Raw genomic sequence first — 18,561 nt, forward strand, 5'->3', positions numbered from 1 at the left:
ACACATATTCAAGGCCCATATACAGAGATGGCAGAAGCTCTGTTTATTCCAAGAAAATTGTTTATGACAAGAGGTCACAATTTAGGGTTGGAGCAAAGGAGATTTAATCACCTGCAACTGAAATTGTTTTTTCACTGTAAGAGCAATAAAATTGTGGAATTCATTACCAAAAGGAGGTAGTGAATGCCAATACCCTAGATGCATTTAAACATTTTTTTTGGATACATTTCTGTCTAAAAACAAAATTAATGGATATGATTGCTAGCATTAAATTGGTTACCTTTTAGACGGATTATTTAAGCTTAACTGGAGTTTTTGTAATTATTTTAGATTTGTATAGGTTAAACTCGATGGTCTTTTTTTAACTTTATCTACTATGTTACTATGTATACAAAATGAGATGACATCTCCGTACTTTACAGTTTTTTTATTATTAATTTAATATTAAAAAAATAAAAAGACCCAGAATTAGTTACATCATACAGACCAATATCCCTGCTGAATAGCGATTATAAAGTACTAACATTCATACTGGCTATCAGGTTAAAATTGATTCTCAGCTATCTTATACATGAAGATCAAGCAAGATTCATGTATGGTAGAAATTCATCCAGAAATATAAGGAAAGTAGTGATGTTGACAGAACATTATTGGCTGAAGGGCCGTACTTACAAAAAGAAAAATGAGTCTGCGCTGATCACTACAGACGACGAAAAGGCGTTTGACTCGATTAGCTGGGATAATTTATTTGAGTCGCTGGAAAAATTTGGGTTCAACGGTCACTTTCAGGAGATCATCAGATTAATTTACAGAAACCAAAGCTCGACAATTTTAGTCAATGAGGAACTGACCTACAAAATATATTTGGTACAGGGCACTAGACAGGGATGTTCTATTTCCCCGCATTTATTTAATATCTCATTAGAATCATTAGCAATAAGTTTGCAGAAAGAACTAGAAGGCCTTCCCATAGGTAAAAAGAGGCTAGTGCTGTCTCTATAAGCAATGTATTACTCTTTATGGCTAATACAAAGAAAAACATCCCTATCTTGCTTGAGATTATTTTAAAAATATAGTTCTTTCTCCGACTATAGAATTAATCAGAAATGCTTTGGTTGCGTAAAAATGAGGTGAGTATTGAATTTTTTTAGAAGTATCTAACCAGATAAAGTATCTTGGAATTTTTCTATCTAAGAACCCTGCTGATTGGTATGACATTAATTATAAACAATTGTGGTGCTCACTAGCTCTAAAGCTAAAGAAGTGGGATCACTTCATGCTGTCTATTTCTGTGAAAATCCAATTAATTAAGATGATCTTACTGCCCAAAGTCTTATTTTTATGTCAGAACTTTCCATTATTTATGAGGGAGAAGGACCTCAAGACGTTTTATTCACAATGTAATACTTTTTTGTGTGGGGGCGGGGAGTCAGAATTGCACTTAGGCGATTAGTGTTTAAAAAGGACTTTTACTGGGTAGCTATGGTAAAGATAGTGTGTGATTAGATAACGGAGGCTAACTTTGTAACTCACACACAATTGGAAAAAGAGCTAATATATCCATTATTAATGACAGGGCTGTTACATACAAAAGGAAATGATATACCCAAAGTTATTAAGGAAAATAAGTCAATATATAATATTGTATTGCATGTCATAAATACATAAATGAATTACAAATAAATAATTGACTGTCCAAATATCAGACAATTAGTGGTAATGTTGGATTTGCCCTGAGCGCAGTTAGAAGGACCTTCAATTTGTGGAAGCAGAAAGGCTTAAAGGGACACTAAACCCAAACATTTTCATTCTTGATTCAGGTAGAGAATACAAGAAATAGATGATGGCATGAAACTATATAAAACCGGGCTAACAGAAATTTTGATTTGGTAATATATATCTTATTGAAAAAGAAGGGATTAGAAAATGTGATTAAATGTCAGGATATATGGGTAATGTATTTTACGGAGATTACAGCAGAAGACATAAGTCAGAGTTATGGCATTTTATTTAAAAATACTAAGAAAAAAGCTTGGAGAGAATCTTACATGCGTCTCCTAAACAAAACCTATATAACCCCCGCGGAAGTGCCAAGGTGGTTGTTATAGATGCTCCTTCCGAAGGCGGATATAGTGCATTGTTTTTGTTGTGCCCTAAAGTCAGATATTTCTGGAAGAAAGTTAATTTTAGGCTGAATAAATTCTTAGATACAGAAAGTGTTAAATGCCAGAGTTATTATATTTTTATATGCAGATAGGATAAATAAGACAAATAATGACATAATAAACACTGGGATTTTATTTGCTATGAACATTATTCTTAGATAGTGGAAAACCAGTGGTAGTATTCATATAAAATAATTTACGAATAGAATGCTAATCCAAATAAATATAGAACACGATCCATCTTTGATTCAAGAGAAGAGGGTACAATTTTTTTGTTTGCTAAATGGAGAATAATCCTTACACTACCAGAAAGCATTCAGAAACAACTTGTGGAAACCTTCCACAAATCAGATTATTTCTGCATGGCTATTTTAACTGGTAACTTTTCGAGTTTCTGGATAGGATAGGTAGAGGGGGTGGGATGTAGAAGGGCAGGAAGGGTATTTTTTCTCTTTTCTCCGCTTCTCTGTTTACTGCTTCCAGCCAAATATGTCTTACACTAAGGACAGATATTATGTTTTTGAATTGAAAACAAGAAGGCAACAAGACATATACAAGAGAATAGTACATTTATTTTTGTTATGTAAACTAATTTACATTGTACTAGAACTAAGCATGGGTTATGTTATAACAATGTATATTGTAAAAAATGTATTACCCGTATTTGGTTATTTTGATTGTATGTTAATAATAACACACACACACACACATATATATATATAAATAAACGTATTGCATATGTTTGCTGGAGGTAAGACCTCTTCTTGTTTACAATATTAACATTTAACACTCGTAAGAAAAGTGTTCAGATGACCCAGCTTCTAAGGCAGATTTAGGGACAGAGTCAGAAGGCTCCATAACTGCAGGAAACTAATACTGAAGTTAAGTGCAGAAAAAAACAAGCATATAGCTAAATGGTAATATCCCCATTAAAAGAGCTATTGAAGAAAGGGAAACAACCCTTATAAAAAATCATCTAGAAAATGTATAAATTAAAAAAATCATTAAAGCAGAGACACGCTAACACTCAGGACACCTGGTATCCAGATAGCATAATTATGAGAGGAAGCACATGTCAATCTGGCATCATATAAAAAAACATGCCAAAACGTACAGTAATGTGCATAAATAAAATGTACGTGCATGAAGAACTCGCCACATTTTTAAATTATATGCACGTGAAACGCCTGTAAGCTTTAAAAAAATATACATGAGTGAAAACATGACAAATATATAAAATAGTTTTTAAAGTGGAAATTAATTAAATAAATATATAACAATAACAGAAGAGGTTTATAGATTGCCAAATAGCAAAAAATATAGTACTTAACATTGGACACCCTACTAATGGAGAAAACCAGTAGGAAGCCAAAACCAGTGCTGAAACATAACAGCAGAGGATCTGGAATAGGAGTATATTGATGAACAAACAGAAAGAGGCAAAGGACACATCCATGTAACACATGTGGAAAAGCTTGTGACTAAATCCCAATAGGTGAAAAAAATGCCACTACACATACTCCAAAAACATCCCTGAACTCTGAGGGCAAGTGAGCCACAACTTGGTCTGAGAAACTCCCTCACTCAATAATCAAATGGATTGTGGACTCCCACTTCTGTATGAAAGAAATCATATTTGTATTACAATTTAAATACACAAGATTATTGAGGGTATTTTCTCAAATGTAGTCAAGACACTTATGGATTTATAAATATATTAAGTAACCTTTCTAAAATATTTCAGTGTTTTTTTATTTAAGAAAAATTTGTATTTGGAAATCAAAAGAAAAAAAATATTATTTGTTATAATTCAGCACATTGCATTTTATGTAGCTAGGGGGACTATCCAAAACCAAATAATGGCTTAACATAGGGGTTCGCTCTGTGAAAAATATGAGAATGCTTTCTCTCCCATATGAATTCTCTGATGTGTAATAAGAGTTGACTTCTGAGTAAAACACTTCCCACATTCAGCACATGAAAATGCTTCCTCACCTGAATGAATTTTCTGATGTCTAATAAGATATGATTTCTGAGTAAAACACTTCCCACATTCAGAACATGAAAACCCTTTCTCTTCTGTATGAATTTTCTGATGTCTAATAAGATATGTTTTCCGAGTAAAACACTTCCCACATTCAGAACATGAAAATGCTTTCTCTCCTGTATGAATTCTCAGATGTGTAATAAGGTGTGATTTCTGAGTAAAACACTTCCCACATTCAGAACATGAAAATGCTTTCTCTCCTGTATGAATTTTCTGATGGCTTCTAAGAGTTGATTTGTCAGTAAAACACTTCCCACATTCAGAACAGGAAAATGCTTTCTCTCCTGTATGAATTATCTGATGTTTAATAAGATTTGATTTCAGAGTAAAACACTTTCCACATTCAGAACATGAAAATGCTTTCTCTCCTGTATGAATTCTCTGATGATCAATAAGATTCGATTTCTGAGCAAAACATTTCCCACACTCGGAACATGAAAATGCTTTCTCTCCTGTATGAATTTTCTGATGTGTACTAAGAATTGATTTCCGAGCAAAACATTTCCCACACTCGGAACATGAAAATGCTTTCTCTCCTGTATGAATTTTCAGATGATCAATAAGACTTGATTTCCAAGCAAAAGATTTCCCACAGTGAGAACATGAAAACCCTTTCTCTCCTGTATGAATTTTCTGATGATCAATAAGATTTGATTTCCGAGTAAAACATTTCCCACAGTCAGAACATGAAAATGCTTTCTCTCCTGTATGAATTGTCTGATGTCTTAAAAGTTTTGATTTCCTGGTAAAAAAAATCCCATATTCAGAACATAAATTTTCCTCGTTGCTTCTTTGATTTTGAAGAAGCTTGAAACAAGTATCTGTATTTTCACCATGGCTAGGACTAGGATTACTGCAGTTTGTAAATTCACCTGTTAAGATATAGAATGGGATTAATATTAGTTATTAATGACATAATTATTATATTTTGAGGACATTTAAACGGTTATGAATGAGTGTCTACCACAAGAGTAAGGGGCAGGCAATGACCCCTAAACCTTTAACTAGCTTCATGCTAATGCCTAAAGGTATATGAAACCCAACATTTTTCTTTCATTATACAGATAAATAAAAAATTTTAAAAAAGTTTCCAAATTACTTCTATTATCAAATTGTCTTCGTTTTCATGTTATTCTTTGTTGAAGAGATACCTAGGTAGGTAGCGTGCACATGCCTGACGTACTACATGACAGGAAATAGTGCTGCGATCTAGTGCTCTTGCTAATGTATAAGTTGTTGAAAAATTGCTGCCATATAGTGTTGCAGACAGATGCACACTCCTGAGCTTACACTCCAGTATTTTAAACAAAGGAAAACAAGAAAACTAAGAAAATGTGATAATAGCAGTAAATCAGAAAGTTGTTTAAGAATATTTATTTATTTTATAGCAAACATTAAAGAAATCATGTAACAAATATATTTTCAGAATATCTAAGACCCAAATACTGTACTGATGTAGCAAAACATAAGAATCACTTATACAAATAGACCACTATACCAATATTAGAAAAAAAAACTAAAAAAATAAATAAACACTAAATAGCAATAAAGGAATAAAACACCTTTCATCTGCCACTACCTTAGATTTACTAAATGTGTTTAAAATATAATCTGTTTTGTTTATTTAAAACCTTTAAATAGCTACTCAAGCATAGCAAAAAGCTTTCAAGTCTATTTAAAGTATCATTTATCACTAATCTCTTTGACTAACTATCTAGTGACATAGAATTGTCTTAAATTACAAAAGATAGGATTTCTTTTATCTATTGGAAACTAAAAATATGTTTATGTTGTCTACAAAATAATATATGGTAAACAGAGAATTTATCTATAAATCTAAGACGTCAAATATTTTCTGTAATGGTAATATCATAACGCAATATCGACTTTAAAAAGTATTACAATTTAGACCAAAATAAAAAAAACTATTTGAAAAACACCAGATATAAGCCCAGATTACAAGTAGTGCACTAATTAAAGTGTGGGGAGCAATATCACTGGACCATGCTAAAATAAGCACTCAAATTAATACTACAAGTCCACAGAAAAACAGATTTACCAGAGAAACAGTAAAACAGATTTATCAGAGAAGATTTAACACAGCAAACACATAATCAGCATGCCCTTTAAGCCTAATGGAGATTGTGACCGTGATAAATATTGCTCATACTACAAGTTTAAAGTTATAAAATAGTGCTAAAAGAATTAGCACGACCTGAGATCTGAAGTAAAGTCTAAGGGTTAAAATAATAATAAAAAAACTGCATGTAAAATAAAGTATTACACTCATATATAAACATTTTAAATAAAAAAGGTTTAATATTAAAAAAGGTTTTAAAAGGCTTTAAGAGATGGTATATGACAATGACTGGATTCAAAAGGTGTGTATTAGGGCTGCACGATTAATCGCATGATGCGATTAATCGCAATTTTAAATCGTCGAGATTTCAAATCTCGGGAGTATGTGATTTTTTGATTAAAAAAATCTTCAGAAGTGGCTGTGCTGCATTGATTTATATGTGATTTCTTGCAAAACAGCTCCATCTAGTGGTTTCTTTTAGCACACATTTGTAAAATGGCTGTTTTACTTTCACTTTCTACAAACGTGTTCTGTTTGTAAGCCAATCAATCTATGTCTAAAAGTAGAGCCCATGCAGGAGAATGAAAAGGAGGGAAAGCCCCCCAGGGATGTCTGCAGTCTGAAACTTAAGGTATGTAATTATTATGGAACCTCCATCCCAATCTCCTGCTCTCTGAGAAACTGCTCAAATACATAGCAGATGCAGTTAACCCCACAGCTGCCAAAAGGCTAAAACAGCAGTCCCCTCTGCTGGCTAGCTGCTGGGTTAACTGCATCTACAATGTATTTGATATGAGCAAGGCACAGCATTTCTGAAAGGAGCAGCCCGCCACCCCTACTGCTATATGCCTGTATTGGATTCCTGGACAGTAGCAGGGCTCATTATCAGTCAAGAAAAAATGTTTAAAAAAAGAATATATATATATATACACACACATATATGTGTGTGTATGTGATTGTATATATATATGTGTATATATGATTATGTACTGTATGCGTATATTATACTGTCAAGGTATTTTAAATATTATTAAATAATATATAGAAGTATATTTATCTTTATTTAATAAATCTGTGGATGTGCACATGGTCTGTAGAACAAAGGATTATTTCTAAGAGATCTCCCACACTCATTATGTAAAATTATGCTGAACACACAGGGGGGGACAATGGAACATGAGGCCCATACCAAATTTGCTATAATCAACTTACAGTTTGAGACAGGATGAGTCATAAAAGGCAAATTAAGAGGATAGATTGTCAGATAGGTGACACCACACAAGATATATGGAGATGAAATGTCTGAAATACCCTTTTGGAACTGATCAAAATCATAGGGAAACAGCTTTTATGCACATAGGTGTTAGTTATCCCTAAACATCAAATACACATCTGCACTGCTAGCTAGACAGAAAATATGCTGTTTTACAACTACTCGTGGATTGACCCCATGTGGGGCAGTGAAGGCCTTGGGAAACAAAAGACAGATGCTGAGGTGTGACTTTGAAGCTCACGAAAGCAAACAGCAAATAAACATTTTTTTTTCTCTCTGTTTAAATGCATGCCCCAGAATGTATTAAATATAGAAATTTGGGAAATTGTCTAATTCTCTATTATTATTACATGGGTATTTGCTAAGCTTGGGAGGTAACTGTTTTAGTCAGTCAAAAATGTTTAATAACCTCTGTAGTGTTTATATTTCTCAGACATATAATCTCAGATCTGCATGAAGAAGGTTCATGCATCCTGGGCTTATTAGAAACATAAAATATGGCATATTCTTGTTGGAATACAGTACAATACTGAATTAAATACATTTTACAAAGGGAGCAATGCATAATCTGCTGGATTTTATATCATCTCAGATCTACATAGAAATGAATGTGCATATATATATATATATATATATATATATATATATATATATATATATATATATATATATATATGTTTTGAAAACATAAAAGATCTTACTTAGCCTCTGTGTTTTTAAATACTTGTGGACCTGGAAAGAAATAATTAATGACACTTATTACTTTATTTCAGATGGAATGTCATATCATATGAATGTGCAATAAATGTTTATAAAGTTTTAAATACATCTTTTAAAATATAGTGAGATGAAGATATGGAAGTTACTTTGATGTGAAATGACTATGAAATATAAACTTTCTGTTAGGCTAAATGAAATATAAATTATTTTAATATAATGTTAGATGTATTTGATGTTTCATATCAAAATGATCAGAAAATTCATTAAGATATAACTTATCCAAAACATATATTATGAATAATTGCTATAGAAAGTTATGATCTGATTAAATAACCATTTTATGAAAATGATTAACTTGCTTAAAAATGTTTTAGAGATGTAAAGGTGAATTTGTTTGTTTGTATGACTGCTGCCACCCGGTGTTGCCATGAGAGAACTACAGCCAGAAAGCCTTTTTGGCTGTTAAATATAAGATATTCCAATGACAAGGGACAAGGCCATGGGCGTTTCCAACATTCACCAATGACTGAGAAAAATCAAAAACGGGGAGGGGTGAGATCAGATGATTTAAACCCCAGCATAGAGACTAAAAGGAGGTTGTTGTTGTTGGCTGATCCTGAAGGGAATAACTGCCGTGGTTATTATTAAAGCACACACCTACTATTGGACTCCATATGCATTATCCCCGAATTTTGAAATTTCTGAGGTGAAATTGGATCTTTTGAGAAACATTGGAAACTGGATTGCTGTTTATTCGGTGATGTATACAAAAGTTTTATTGTAAGATAAGTCATATGCATAGCCTTTACAGTTAATAGATTTAAAGAGCAGATTATACTTTTAAACTGTATGCCATTGTTTCAGATAGCTCTTAGCCTGCCTATTTGCATGCAAGCATTTAAAGTAAGCATTTATTATTACTGTATGTAGCAGAGTTAAAGAAATAGTTTGGATTTTAAGTTAACATTTCTCAGCCTATATATTGTTTAAATCTGTATCTGATTTGTTAAGTAATTCATCTGTGCAAGTTCTGATACTGTAAATTTTGTATTAGGATAAATTGCAGTTAAATAGCAGAATATATATATTATCCTATTGCTTAAGAGCACAGTTTAAAATTGTATTGTTTGGATGTTAAAAGATTTGTAAATAAGGCTGGTTTTTAAGATAAGCGTGTATGAATTTTGCATAGCATATTTAAATAGTTTTCAAGCGCATATAAATTTATTTCATATTTCTTTTATTGCAAATATATTTCAAAAATGTTCATGGATATTAACTAAATAAAAGAGTTCAGGTATTTATATTAATTTTATTGTTTCTAGTAGGTGCATGTTGATTAAGGGTATCTATTTTTAAGGAAAATTATCATTTGTATTGGTTATAACCCTGCCATAAGCTGATATATTATTTGGATAGCACTACTAAGATTTTCATAAATATACTGACATACATACACACATACCGTATATATGTGTGTGTGTGTGTGTGTGTGTGTGTTAAGCTTTATCTGAGTTTGCTTTTTTTCTGAGTAACATTTTTTTTAAAGTGTACACATACAATAAATAAAAGGAGTACATTATAGCTTTTCTTTAAGTACAAAAAAAGTACCTACAGCTAATTTCATTTAAATTAGTTTTGTTGTTTGTATTTTAATGCTCTCAGCCTGTATTTAACAATGAGAAATATGTACTTTAAGATTCTGTACAGTTTAATAATTTTTATTGAGAAATGTATGTTTAACAATTATTTTAAAAATATCACGATTAAATCGCAATATTTCATGCCCAAAATCTCGATATTCATTTTTTCCCATATCGCCCAGCCCTAGTGTGTATATTTGTATGTAAGTCCAAAAAAGCGCACTCACTATTAAAGTAACAACAAGGGTGCAAGCAAATCTAATAAATAGTCCAAAGCAGGCATGCACTCACTGGACCATGTTAAATACTGCTTTATTGTGCACAAAAAAACATAAATTATGCTTACCTGATAATTTCATTTTCTTCTGATGGAAAGAGTCCACAGCTGCATTCATTACTTTTGGGAAATAAGAACCTGGCCACCAGGAGGAGACAAAGACACCCCAGCCAAAGGCTTAAATACTCCTCCCACTCCCCTCATCCCCCAGTCATTCTGCCGAGGAACAAGGAACAGTAGAATTAATATCAGGGTGAAAGGTGCCAGAAGAATAATAAGGATGCCCCACATAAAATTATGGGTGGGGAGGTGTGGACCCTTTCCATCAGAAAAAATGAAATTATCAGGTAGGCATAATTTCTGTTTTTCTTCTTAAATGGAAAGAGTCCACAGCTGCATTCATTACTTTTGGGAAAACAATACCCAAGCTAGAGAGGACACTGAATGCCAAGAAGGGAGGGTACAATAGGCGGCCCATACTGAGGGCACCAGGCCTGAACCTCTACCCAATAAAAAAAAAAAACGCTTCGTCCGAAGCTCAGAAAATTTGTAAGAGGAAAAAGCCCCAAAGACACTGACTCACAGTCAGTCCAGAAGCCAAACTAGAGACCACAAATGGACTCGACTGAGCAAACAGTCCTCCAAGAGACACCGTCGTCCAACAGACGGTCCCCCACTTCTCATCCTACAAATGAAGGAGTCACTAGCCGAAACCCCCAAGGGGACAAAGCAAAGGAGAACCAAGGAAACAGCAAGGTCCCCTAATACAAAAAAGAACACCTCCACGAGTGAGCCCAGCTCACAGAGACCCAAAGGGGACCAAACAGGGGAAGGAGGCCATGCCTATACCAAGCAAAACCCGGGATAAGAGCGGGCACAGAGACAGAAAAGACGTCTCTCCAACATCCTGCAAGCACGGAATGCCAGAAGAATGTGTAAGACACTCAGGTGAAAAACCCGGTTTGAGAACACAGAGTGCATAACAGGACGACAAAGAGGGTACTTGCGAGGAGGAAGAAGCAGTCAAGCAAGAAACAGACAGCAAAAAGAAACCCCCCAGACAGAGGGCACACTCCAGGCAAACTAAGTCGCCAGACCTACACACAGGTCCCTAAAAAGGGGAACATCAAACCTCAATTGAGGCCCCCCGAGAAGGGGGAATACCCTCAGAACCCGAAGGAAGAGTAAACCCTCTTCTGAAATCAATGGAGTAAGTTGAAAGGAAAATCTATACCCTAGCACTGAGCTAACAGGATAGACTTAACAAGGCTCACACATCCAGAGGAGACTGCGACAGAACGCAGCGCCCAAGACCACTCGGCCATCCTGACCTGCAGGTCAAAAAAATCCTATTAGCAGGACTAGTCTCCCTATCACATCCGCACAAGCAGAGGATACAAGGAAGAGAAAGGCACTAAGCCTACCCAGCTCCGGAAAACCCAGAGCTAAACAAAGTCCCCACAGGGAACAACCATCACCCGGAAACACAGATCCCTAAAAGGAGATCTAACTCACCTGGAGACAATAGAAGAAACCCAAAGGTCTCTTATAACTCAAACAGAGAGCACACGTCAAAGAGTAAGAGCTGTATCTAGATACACTACAAACAGCTTACATGTACACCTGCAAGGTGTCAAGAGCTGCAACTGGTTTTAAACTGAAAACCTTCCGCATGCTAGACAGCTATCCTGTACAAACAGTTTTCAAGCCGAAAAGGACAAATCCAGAGGTCTAAAAATGAAGGCCAAACCGCTTAACTGCGGTAAGGGGCATGAAGCCCTCCAATCCTCCACCACAAGAGGGAGGAAAACTCTAAATTCTGATGAAATCAGATGTCAGATAGAATGACGCAGCGGAAAAACTCCCCTGCCCGTCCATCTATGACTAAAGGCTATACGGACTGAAACCATCCTTACCGTCTCACGGACCCACAGGTCCTCTTAAATGCTTAGTTGAACATGAAAAACAATGATAACCTGAGCACTCAGCGCTTCTACCGAACCAGCCGAGCAGAACAGCGCCACGTGTTTGAACAGCCACAAGAACGAACCCGACAGGACCAGCCTGCACCAAGGGTCCTAACCGGCAAGCTGCATAAATTCTCCCTCACAGGGGAAAAAACAGAAAACAGACATTTTAAACATAGGATTAACATGTACAAAACAACTTCCGAAGAAGTAATAAAGAGTATCAATCCCAGAAGGTTCCCGAAGTAAACAAAAACAAATAAAAGACATCCCATCAGATATAAATAAAATATATGGCAACCCGGAGGTTAACGCCCAAAAAGACACAGACCTACCTGCAGGACCAGCCAAACGGAGCCCTATCTTTCAAAAACTGGGAAAGATCTCAAACAAATGACAATCAGGAGATTACTTCATCCCCACATGACTAATGAGGTGCACCATTCGAATTAGCAGACTGAAAATCCCTGTATCTGGTAACGATAGGGTCATTCAATAACTGAAAAACATGTCTGAGCAATACGCAAAGGCGCTCAATTCTGTAACGAAAGGCACAACACTCAGGGACAGTTACACCCGCGGGGAACTGTAGAGGCCCTCCCCAAGGCTGAAGGCCCAGGACAATAGGGCACGAGCACATTCTCAAAGAAACGTCTGGACTCTGCAGACGAACCATCGCCAACATTATGTGGAAGAGAAAACGTGCTGCAACCTCTGGTGGGGAACACGCCAACCTGCATGGAGGAATCAGAAACTGGGTTACCCGCATGTGTAGAAATATGAATTGGTAGGGAACCCCCAGAGGCGGATGGCTCAGCAGTCCCTGACTAGACAAAACTAGTCGACATGTTTAAACAAAGTCAATCCGGATTCGTCACCGGACACAGAATCTTAAATCAAAATAGTTTCGGTATCAGAATCCTCTGTAACTAAATCTGAAATTAGCACAGTCTCAGCATTAGAATCCTCCATAACTGGATAGAGGAAATATCAAGATGGACTAAAGTATGAAACAAAAATGGCACCTGAAACCCACAATGGCTGGGGCACTCACCACCTCCTATGACCAGACCCCTGCGGACTAGAATATCTCCTTCGCCACACGGTCAGGAATGCAGAAATGGGGAACGGAACGTAACCACACCAGAACACAAGGTGAACCGAACAGTCCACAAAAAAATGCGCCCAACCAAAAGGCCTTTGCGTCACTTCCAAAGGCCTCAAAGTTCTAACCACGAGCCCATAAACATCACAAATAAGAAGGTTAAATCCCATAACAAATATGATTATAACCCCCCTGTTCAATAACCCCCCTCAGGAGATATTAACCCTCGATTCCAAGATACTAACAGAGACTCACTGAGACCCTTATGTTATATAGTTCCCGCAAAGGTGTGTAACCTCTCGGTAAAAAAATTAACATTACAGTACATTGACGATAAAGTAAAATGAAACGATCTTACCGGAATCAACATCGTGGAACAGAAACACGGCCTTTCAAGTGTGACGAATAGTAGCATCACCTCCGCCATGGACTTGAGAGAAGAAAGCAGGCAGCAGAGCGAACTTCGACAACGCTGATTGCTTGAGGAGCTGTTAATATTAGTCGGGATGGTTGCGCAGAGAGACTCTCCCTGCATCTCTGGACTCTAACTTTCATCCAAGCCCTGACCTGGAGACTGACAGGACTACTTAAAACTCCCGTCCCATGCTGAAGAGTACTACCCTCCATAAGAGACAAAAAACAAAATTAAAAATTCTGTCATGTCTCTGCCAACCTCCTGAGACGAAAGACAAAGGACTGGGGGATGAGGGGAGTGGGAGGAGTATTTAAAGGGACATGAAACCCAATTTTTTTCTTTCATGATTTAGAAAGAGCATGCAATTTTAAACAACTTTACTTCTATTATCTAATTTGTTTTATTCTCTTGATATGCTTTGCTGAAAAGCATATCTAGATAGGCTCAGTAGCTGCTGATTGGTTCCTGCACATAGAAGCCTGGGGTGATTGGCTCACCCATGTGCATTACCTTTTCATCAACTAAGAATATAAAAAAAATGAAGCAAAATAAATAATAGAAGTAAATTGTAATGTTGTTTAAATTTGCATTCTCTATCTGAATAATGAAAGAAAATGTTTAGGGTTTAGTGTCCCTTTAAGCCTTTGGCTGGGGTGTCTTTTCCTCCTCCTGGTGGCCAGGTTCTTATTTCCCAAAAGTAATGAATGCAGCTGTGGACTCTTTCCATTTAAGAAGAAAATTATACATGCAGTGGCGTTTCGGGGGATATCACCCCTTCATCAGACCAAGTGAAAACGAACAATCCAACAAACATTTTAACAGGTGTTTAACCCCTCATCAAAGAACTGTCTTAATTCACAGCAAAAAATGCCTTGTGTAGACTCTCAATAATAAATCAAATATTTCATAAACCTTTAAAAAGTAATCAGTCATCATTAACAAATAATTTCAATATATATTCATCATAGTGCAGTGCAGTATATCGTCATTTAGAAATAAGTGAGTATAACAAACATAAAATGTATATATAGAGCCAAATCTGGAGTAATTTAACTCCTCTTGCAAACATAGGTGAGTTTGCTAAAAGGTTAATACAGAACTTTTAAACTCATCATTCTATATTTAACCATCAAGCAGTGTAATCATAAAATAATATCCATTGTATACTTATAATCAGATAGTGTCAGGGTACCTGTGAAGTAACCTTAAATAAACTACAGATGTATTATAGAATCTAATATTTCATTTTAGCTAAAATCTAATTTGATATGAATTGGTCTCACTACAGCCCTGCCACCCTCACTGCTGCTTAAGACAAGTTGGAAAACAAAAGGGATGATACAATTGTTCAATTAGTATAGATAGATAATGGGTATTTGGCCTTTGAAGCTCACAACTCCACAGGGAGGATAAACATGGGCCACTTCAAAGTAAATGTTAACATATAGAACTCTCAGATATATATGCCCATAAATGGGTTTCCTGCCCAAGATGAGTAATAAAACTCACAGGTCCCAATGTAAGGAACTGACGGTCCATCTGTAAGAATAGGGGAATATACAAACATTCTCAAAAGATGTGGCTCATACCATCTACATGTTAAATTATCCCCTGCGGAGCTACATACGCAGCTCCTATACAAACTGACATTTTAAGTCTCTGTATGACTTTCTTTCATTTCAGACCTACCTCTGGTTTTTCATGCATTCAAAATTTATTAGAAATATGAAATATAATGTATTCATATTAAGATACAATATAATGCCATGATGTTAAATGCTATGATTCTATGAATAAAAATAATTAACAGTAAACTACTTATTAATATGATTACTAGAAACATACTTATATTTGATAGTAAAAAAAATCTGAGAAAATGGCATTATATATACCATATGTACTGAACACAGTTTATCAATATCAGAAAATAATGAGTATATTAAATATACAGTTAAATGATATAGTTTGCTGTTAACAGTAATGATGGTGAAACTGCCAAGGGAAATTGTACTATTGAATAGCCATATGTTCCCAGCAAGCCAATCAAATGTTTCAGTTCAAAGGGCCTATCACAGGGACAAGCATCCGAAGGGCCTATCAGACAAGTTTCAGTAAGTGCGCATCCCAATTTCACCAATGATTAAAATAAAAATTTGTGGGGTATATCATGTGATATAGCCTCATGCAAGAGAAAAGAAAGGGGGTCTTGGCTGCCGAGTTTTGGACTGACAAACTGTTGCCTTGGAAAACAGTCTCTATAAAGCAAATCTGGGCCTAACTTTCATCCATCTTGCAAAAATACCTCTTAATTTATGAGGTGAAATTGGACTTATCGGAGAAAGCTGAGACACTCAATTGGTTGATGTGGTGACGTATGACTGTTCTATATTTTTAATATTTTAAACAAAGGTATTTGGTAACTACAACTAGATTGCAGTTAGTAATTTTAAAAGGGCACAATTTTTATTTTAAGCTCCTGTTCATAGTCCTGTGTAGTTTAACTAGTCATATTTAGTGCCAAATAATTTATATTTGCAACTATATATATATTTTAGAATTTGCCTTATTGTAGCTAAAACAGAATTTATGCTTACCTGATAAATTACTTTCTCCAACGGTGTGTCCGGTCCACGGCGTCATCCTTACTTGTGGGAATATCTCTTCCCCAACAGGAAATGGCAAAGAGTCCCAGCAAAGCTGGCCATATAGTCCCTCCTAGGCTCCGCCCACCCCAGTCATTCAACCGACGGACAGGAGGAAAAATATAGGAGAAACCATATGGTACCGTGGTGACTGTAGTTAGAGAAAATAAATCATCAGACCTGATTAAAAAAACAGGGCGGGCCGTGGACCGGACACACCGTTGGAGAAAGTAATTTATCAGGTAAGCATAAATTCTGTTTTCTCCAACATTGGTGTGTCCGGTCCACGGCGTCATCCTTACTTGTGGGAACCAATACCAAAGCTTTAGGACACGGATGAAGGGAGGGACCAAATCAGGTTACCTAAACGGAAGGCACCACGGCTTGCAAAACCTTTCTCCCAAAAATAGCCTCCGAAGAAGCAAAAGTATCAAATTTGTAAAATTTGGCAAAAGTGTGCAGTGAAGACCAAGTCGCTGCCTTACATATCTGATCAACAGAAGCCTCGTTCTTGAAGGCCCATGTGGAAGCCACAGCCCTAGTAGAGTGAGCTGTGATTCTTTCAGGAGGCTGCCGTCCGGCAGTCTCGTAAGCCAATCGGATGATGCTTTTAAGCCAAAAGGAAAGAGAGGTAGAAGTCGCTTTTTGACCTCTCCTTTTACCAGAATAGACGACAAACAGAGAAGATGTTTGTCTGAAATCTTTTGTAGCCTCTAAATAGAATTTTAGAGCACGGACTACGTCCAAATTGTGTAACAAACGTTCCTTCTTTGAAACTGGATTCGGACACAAAGAAGGTACAACTATCTCCTGGTTAATATTTTTGTTAGAAACAACCTTTGGAAGAAAACCAGGCTTAGTACGCAAAACCACCTTATCTGCATGGAACACCAGATAGGGCGGAGAACACTGCAGAGCAGATAACTCTGAAACTCTTCTAGCAGAAGAAATAGCAACCAAAAACAAAACTTTCCAAGATAATAACTTAATATCTATGGAATGTAGAGGTTCAAACGGAACCCCTTGAAGAACTGAAAGAACTAGATTTAGACTCCAGGGAGGAGTCAAAGGTCTGTAAACAGGCTTGATCCTAACCAGAGCCTGAACAAATGCTTGAACATCTGGCACAGCTGCCAGTCGTTTGTGTAGTAAGACAGATAAAGCAGAAATCTGTCCCTTTAGAGAACTCGCAGATAATCCTTTCTCCAAACCTTCTTGCAGAAAAGAAAGAATCTTAGGAATTTTTATCTTATTCCATGGGAATCCCTTGGATTCACACCAACAGATATATCTTTTCCATATTTTATGGTAAATCTTTCTAGTTACCGGTTTTCTGGCCTGAACCAGAGTATCTATCACAGAATCTGAAAACCCACGCTTTGATAGAATCAAGCGTTCAATCTCCAAGCCGTCAGCTGGAGGGAGACCAGATTTGGATGTTCGAATGGACCCTGAACAAGAAGGTCCTGTCTCAAAGGTAGCTTCCATGGTGGAACCGATGACATATTCACCAGGTCTGCATACCAAGTCCTGCGTGGCCACGCAGGAGCTATCAAGATCACCGAGGCCCTCTCCTGTTTGATCCTGGCTACCAGCCTGGGAATGAGAGGAAACGGTGGAAACACATAAGCTAGGTTGAAGGTCCAGGGTGCTACTAGTGCATCTACTAGAGTCGCCTTGGGATCCCTGGATCTGGACCCGTAGCAAGGAACCTTGAAGTTCTGACGAGACGCCATCAGATCCATGTCTGGAATGCCCCATAATTGAGTCAACTGGGCAAAGATCTCCGGGTGGAGTTCCCACTCCCCCGGATGGAATGTCTGACGACTCAGATAATCCGCTTCCCAGTTTTCCACACCTGGGATGTGGATCACAGATAGATGGCAGGAGTGATCCTCCGCCCATTGTATTATTTTGGTCACTTCTTTCATCGCCAGGGATCTCCTTGTTCCCCCCTGATGATTGATATACGCAACGGTCGTCATGTTGTCTGATTGGAATCTTATGAATCTGGCCTTTGCAAGCTGAGGCCAAGCCCTGAGAGCATTGAATATCGCTCTTAGTTCCAGAATGTTTATTGGGAGAAGAGACTCTTCCCGAGACCATAGTCCCTGAGCTTTCAGGGATTCCCAGACCGCGCCCCAGCCCACTAGACTGGCGTCGGTCGTGACAATGACCCACTCTGGTCTGCGGAAGCTCATTCCCTGGGATAGATGGTCCAGGGTCA

At 36.8% G+C, this 18,561-nt stretch overlaps 1 protein-coding gene across 2 annotated transcripts in view; it reads right to left on the bottom strand.

The window, feature by feature from the left end:
* Nucleotides 1-2,717: 2,717 nt before the first annotated feature.
* LOC128657328 (zinc finger protein OZF-like) overlaps nt 2,718-18,561 on the bottom strand; it is a 162,367-nt gene continuing 146,523 nt past the window's right edge. The window contains exon 6 of one of the 2 annotated variants that reach the window (XM_053711629.1): nt 2,718-5,084. In XM_053711629.1, the coding sequence (XP_053567604.1) occupies nt 4,030-5,084 (1,055 nt within the window). In that variant the 3' untranslated portion in view covers nt 2,718-4,029. The remainder of the gene's footprint in view (nt 5,085-18,561) is intronic. The other variant, XM_053711630.1, reaches the window with a different exon arrangement.

This window comes from Bombina bombina, chromosome 4 (assembly GCF_027579735.1).
Source record: "Bombina bombina isolate aBomBom1 chromosome 4, aBomBom1.pri, whole genome shotgun sequence".
NCBI lineage: Eukaryota > Metazoa > Chordata > Amphibia > Anura > Bombinatoridae > Bombina > Bombina bombina.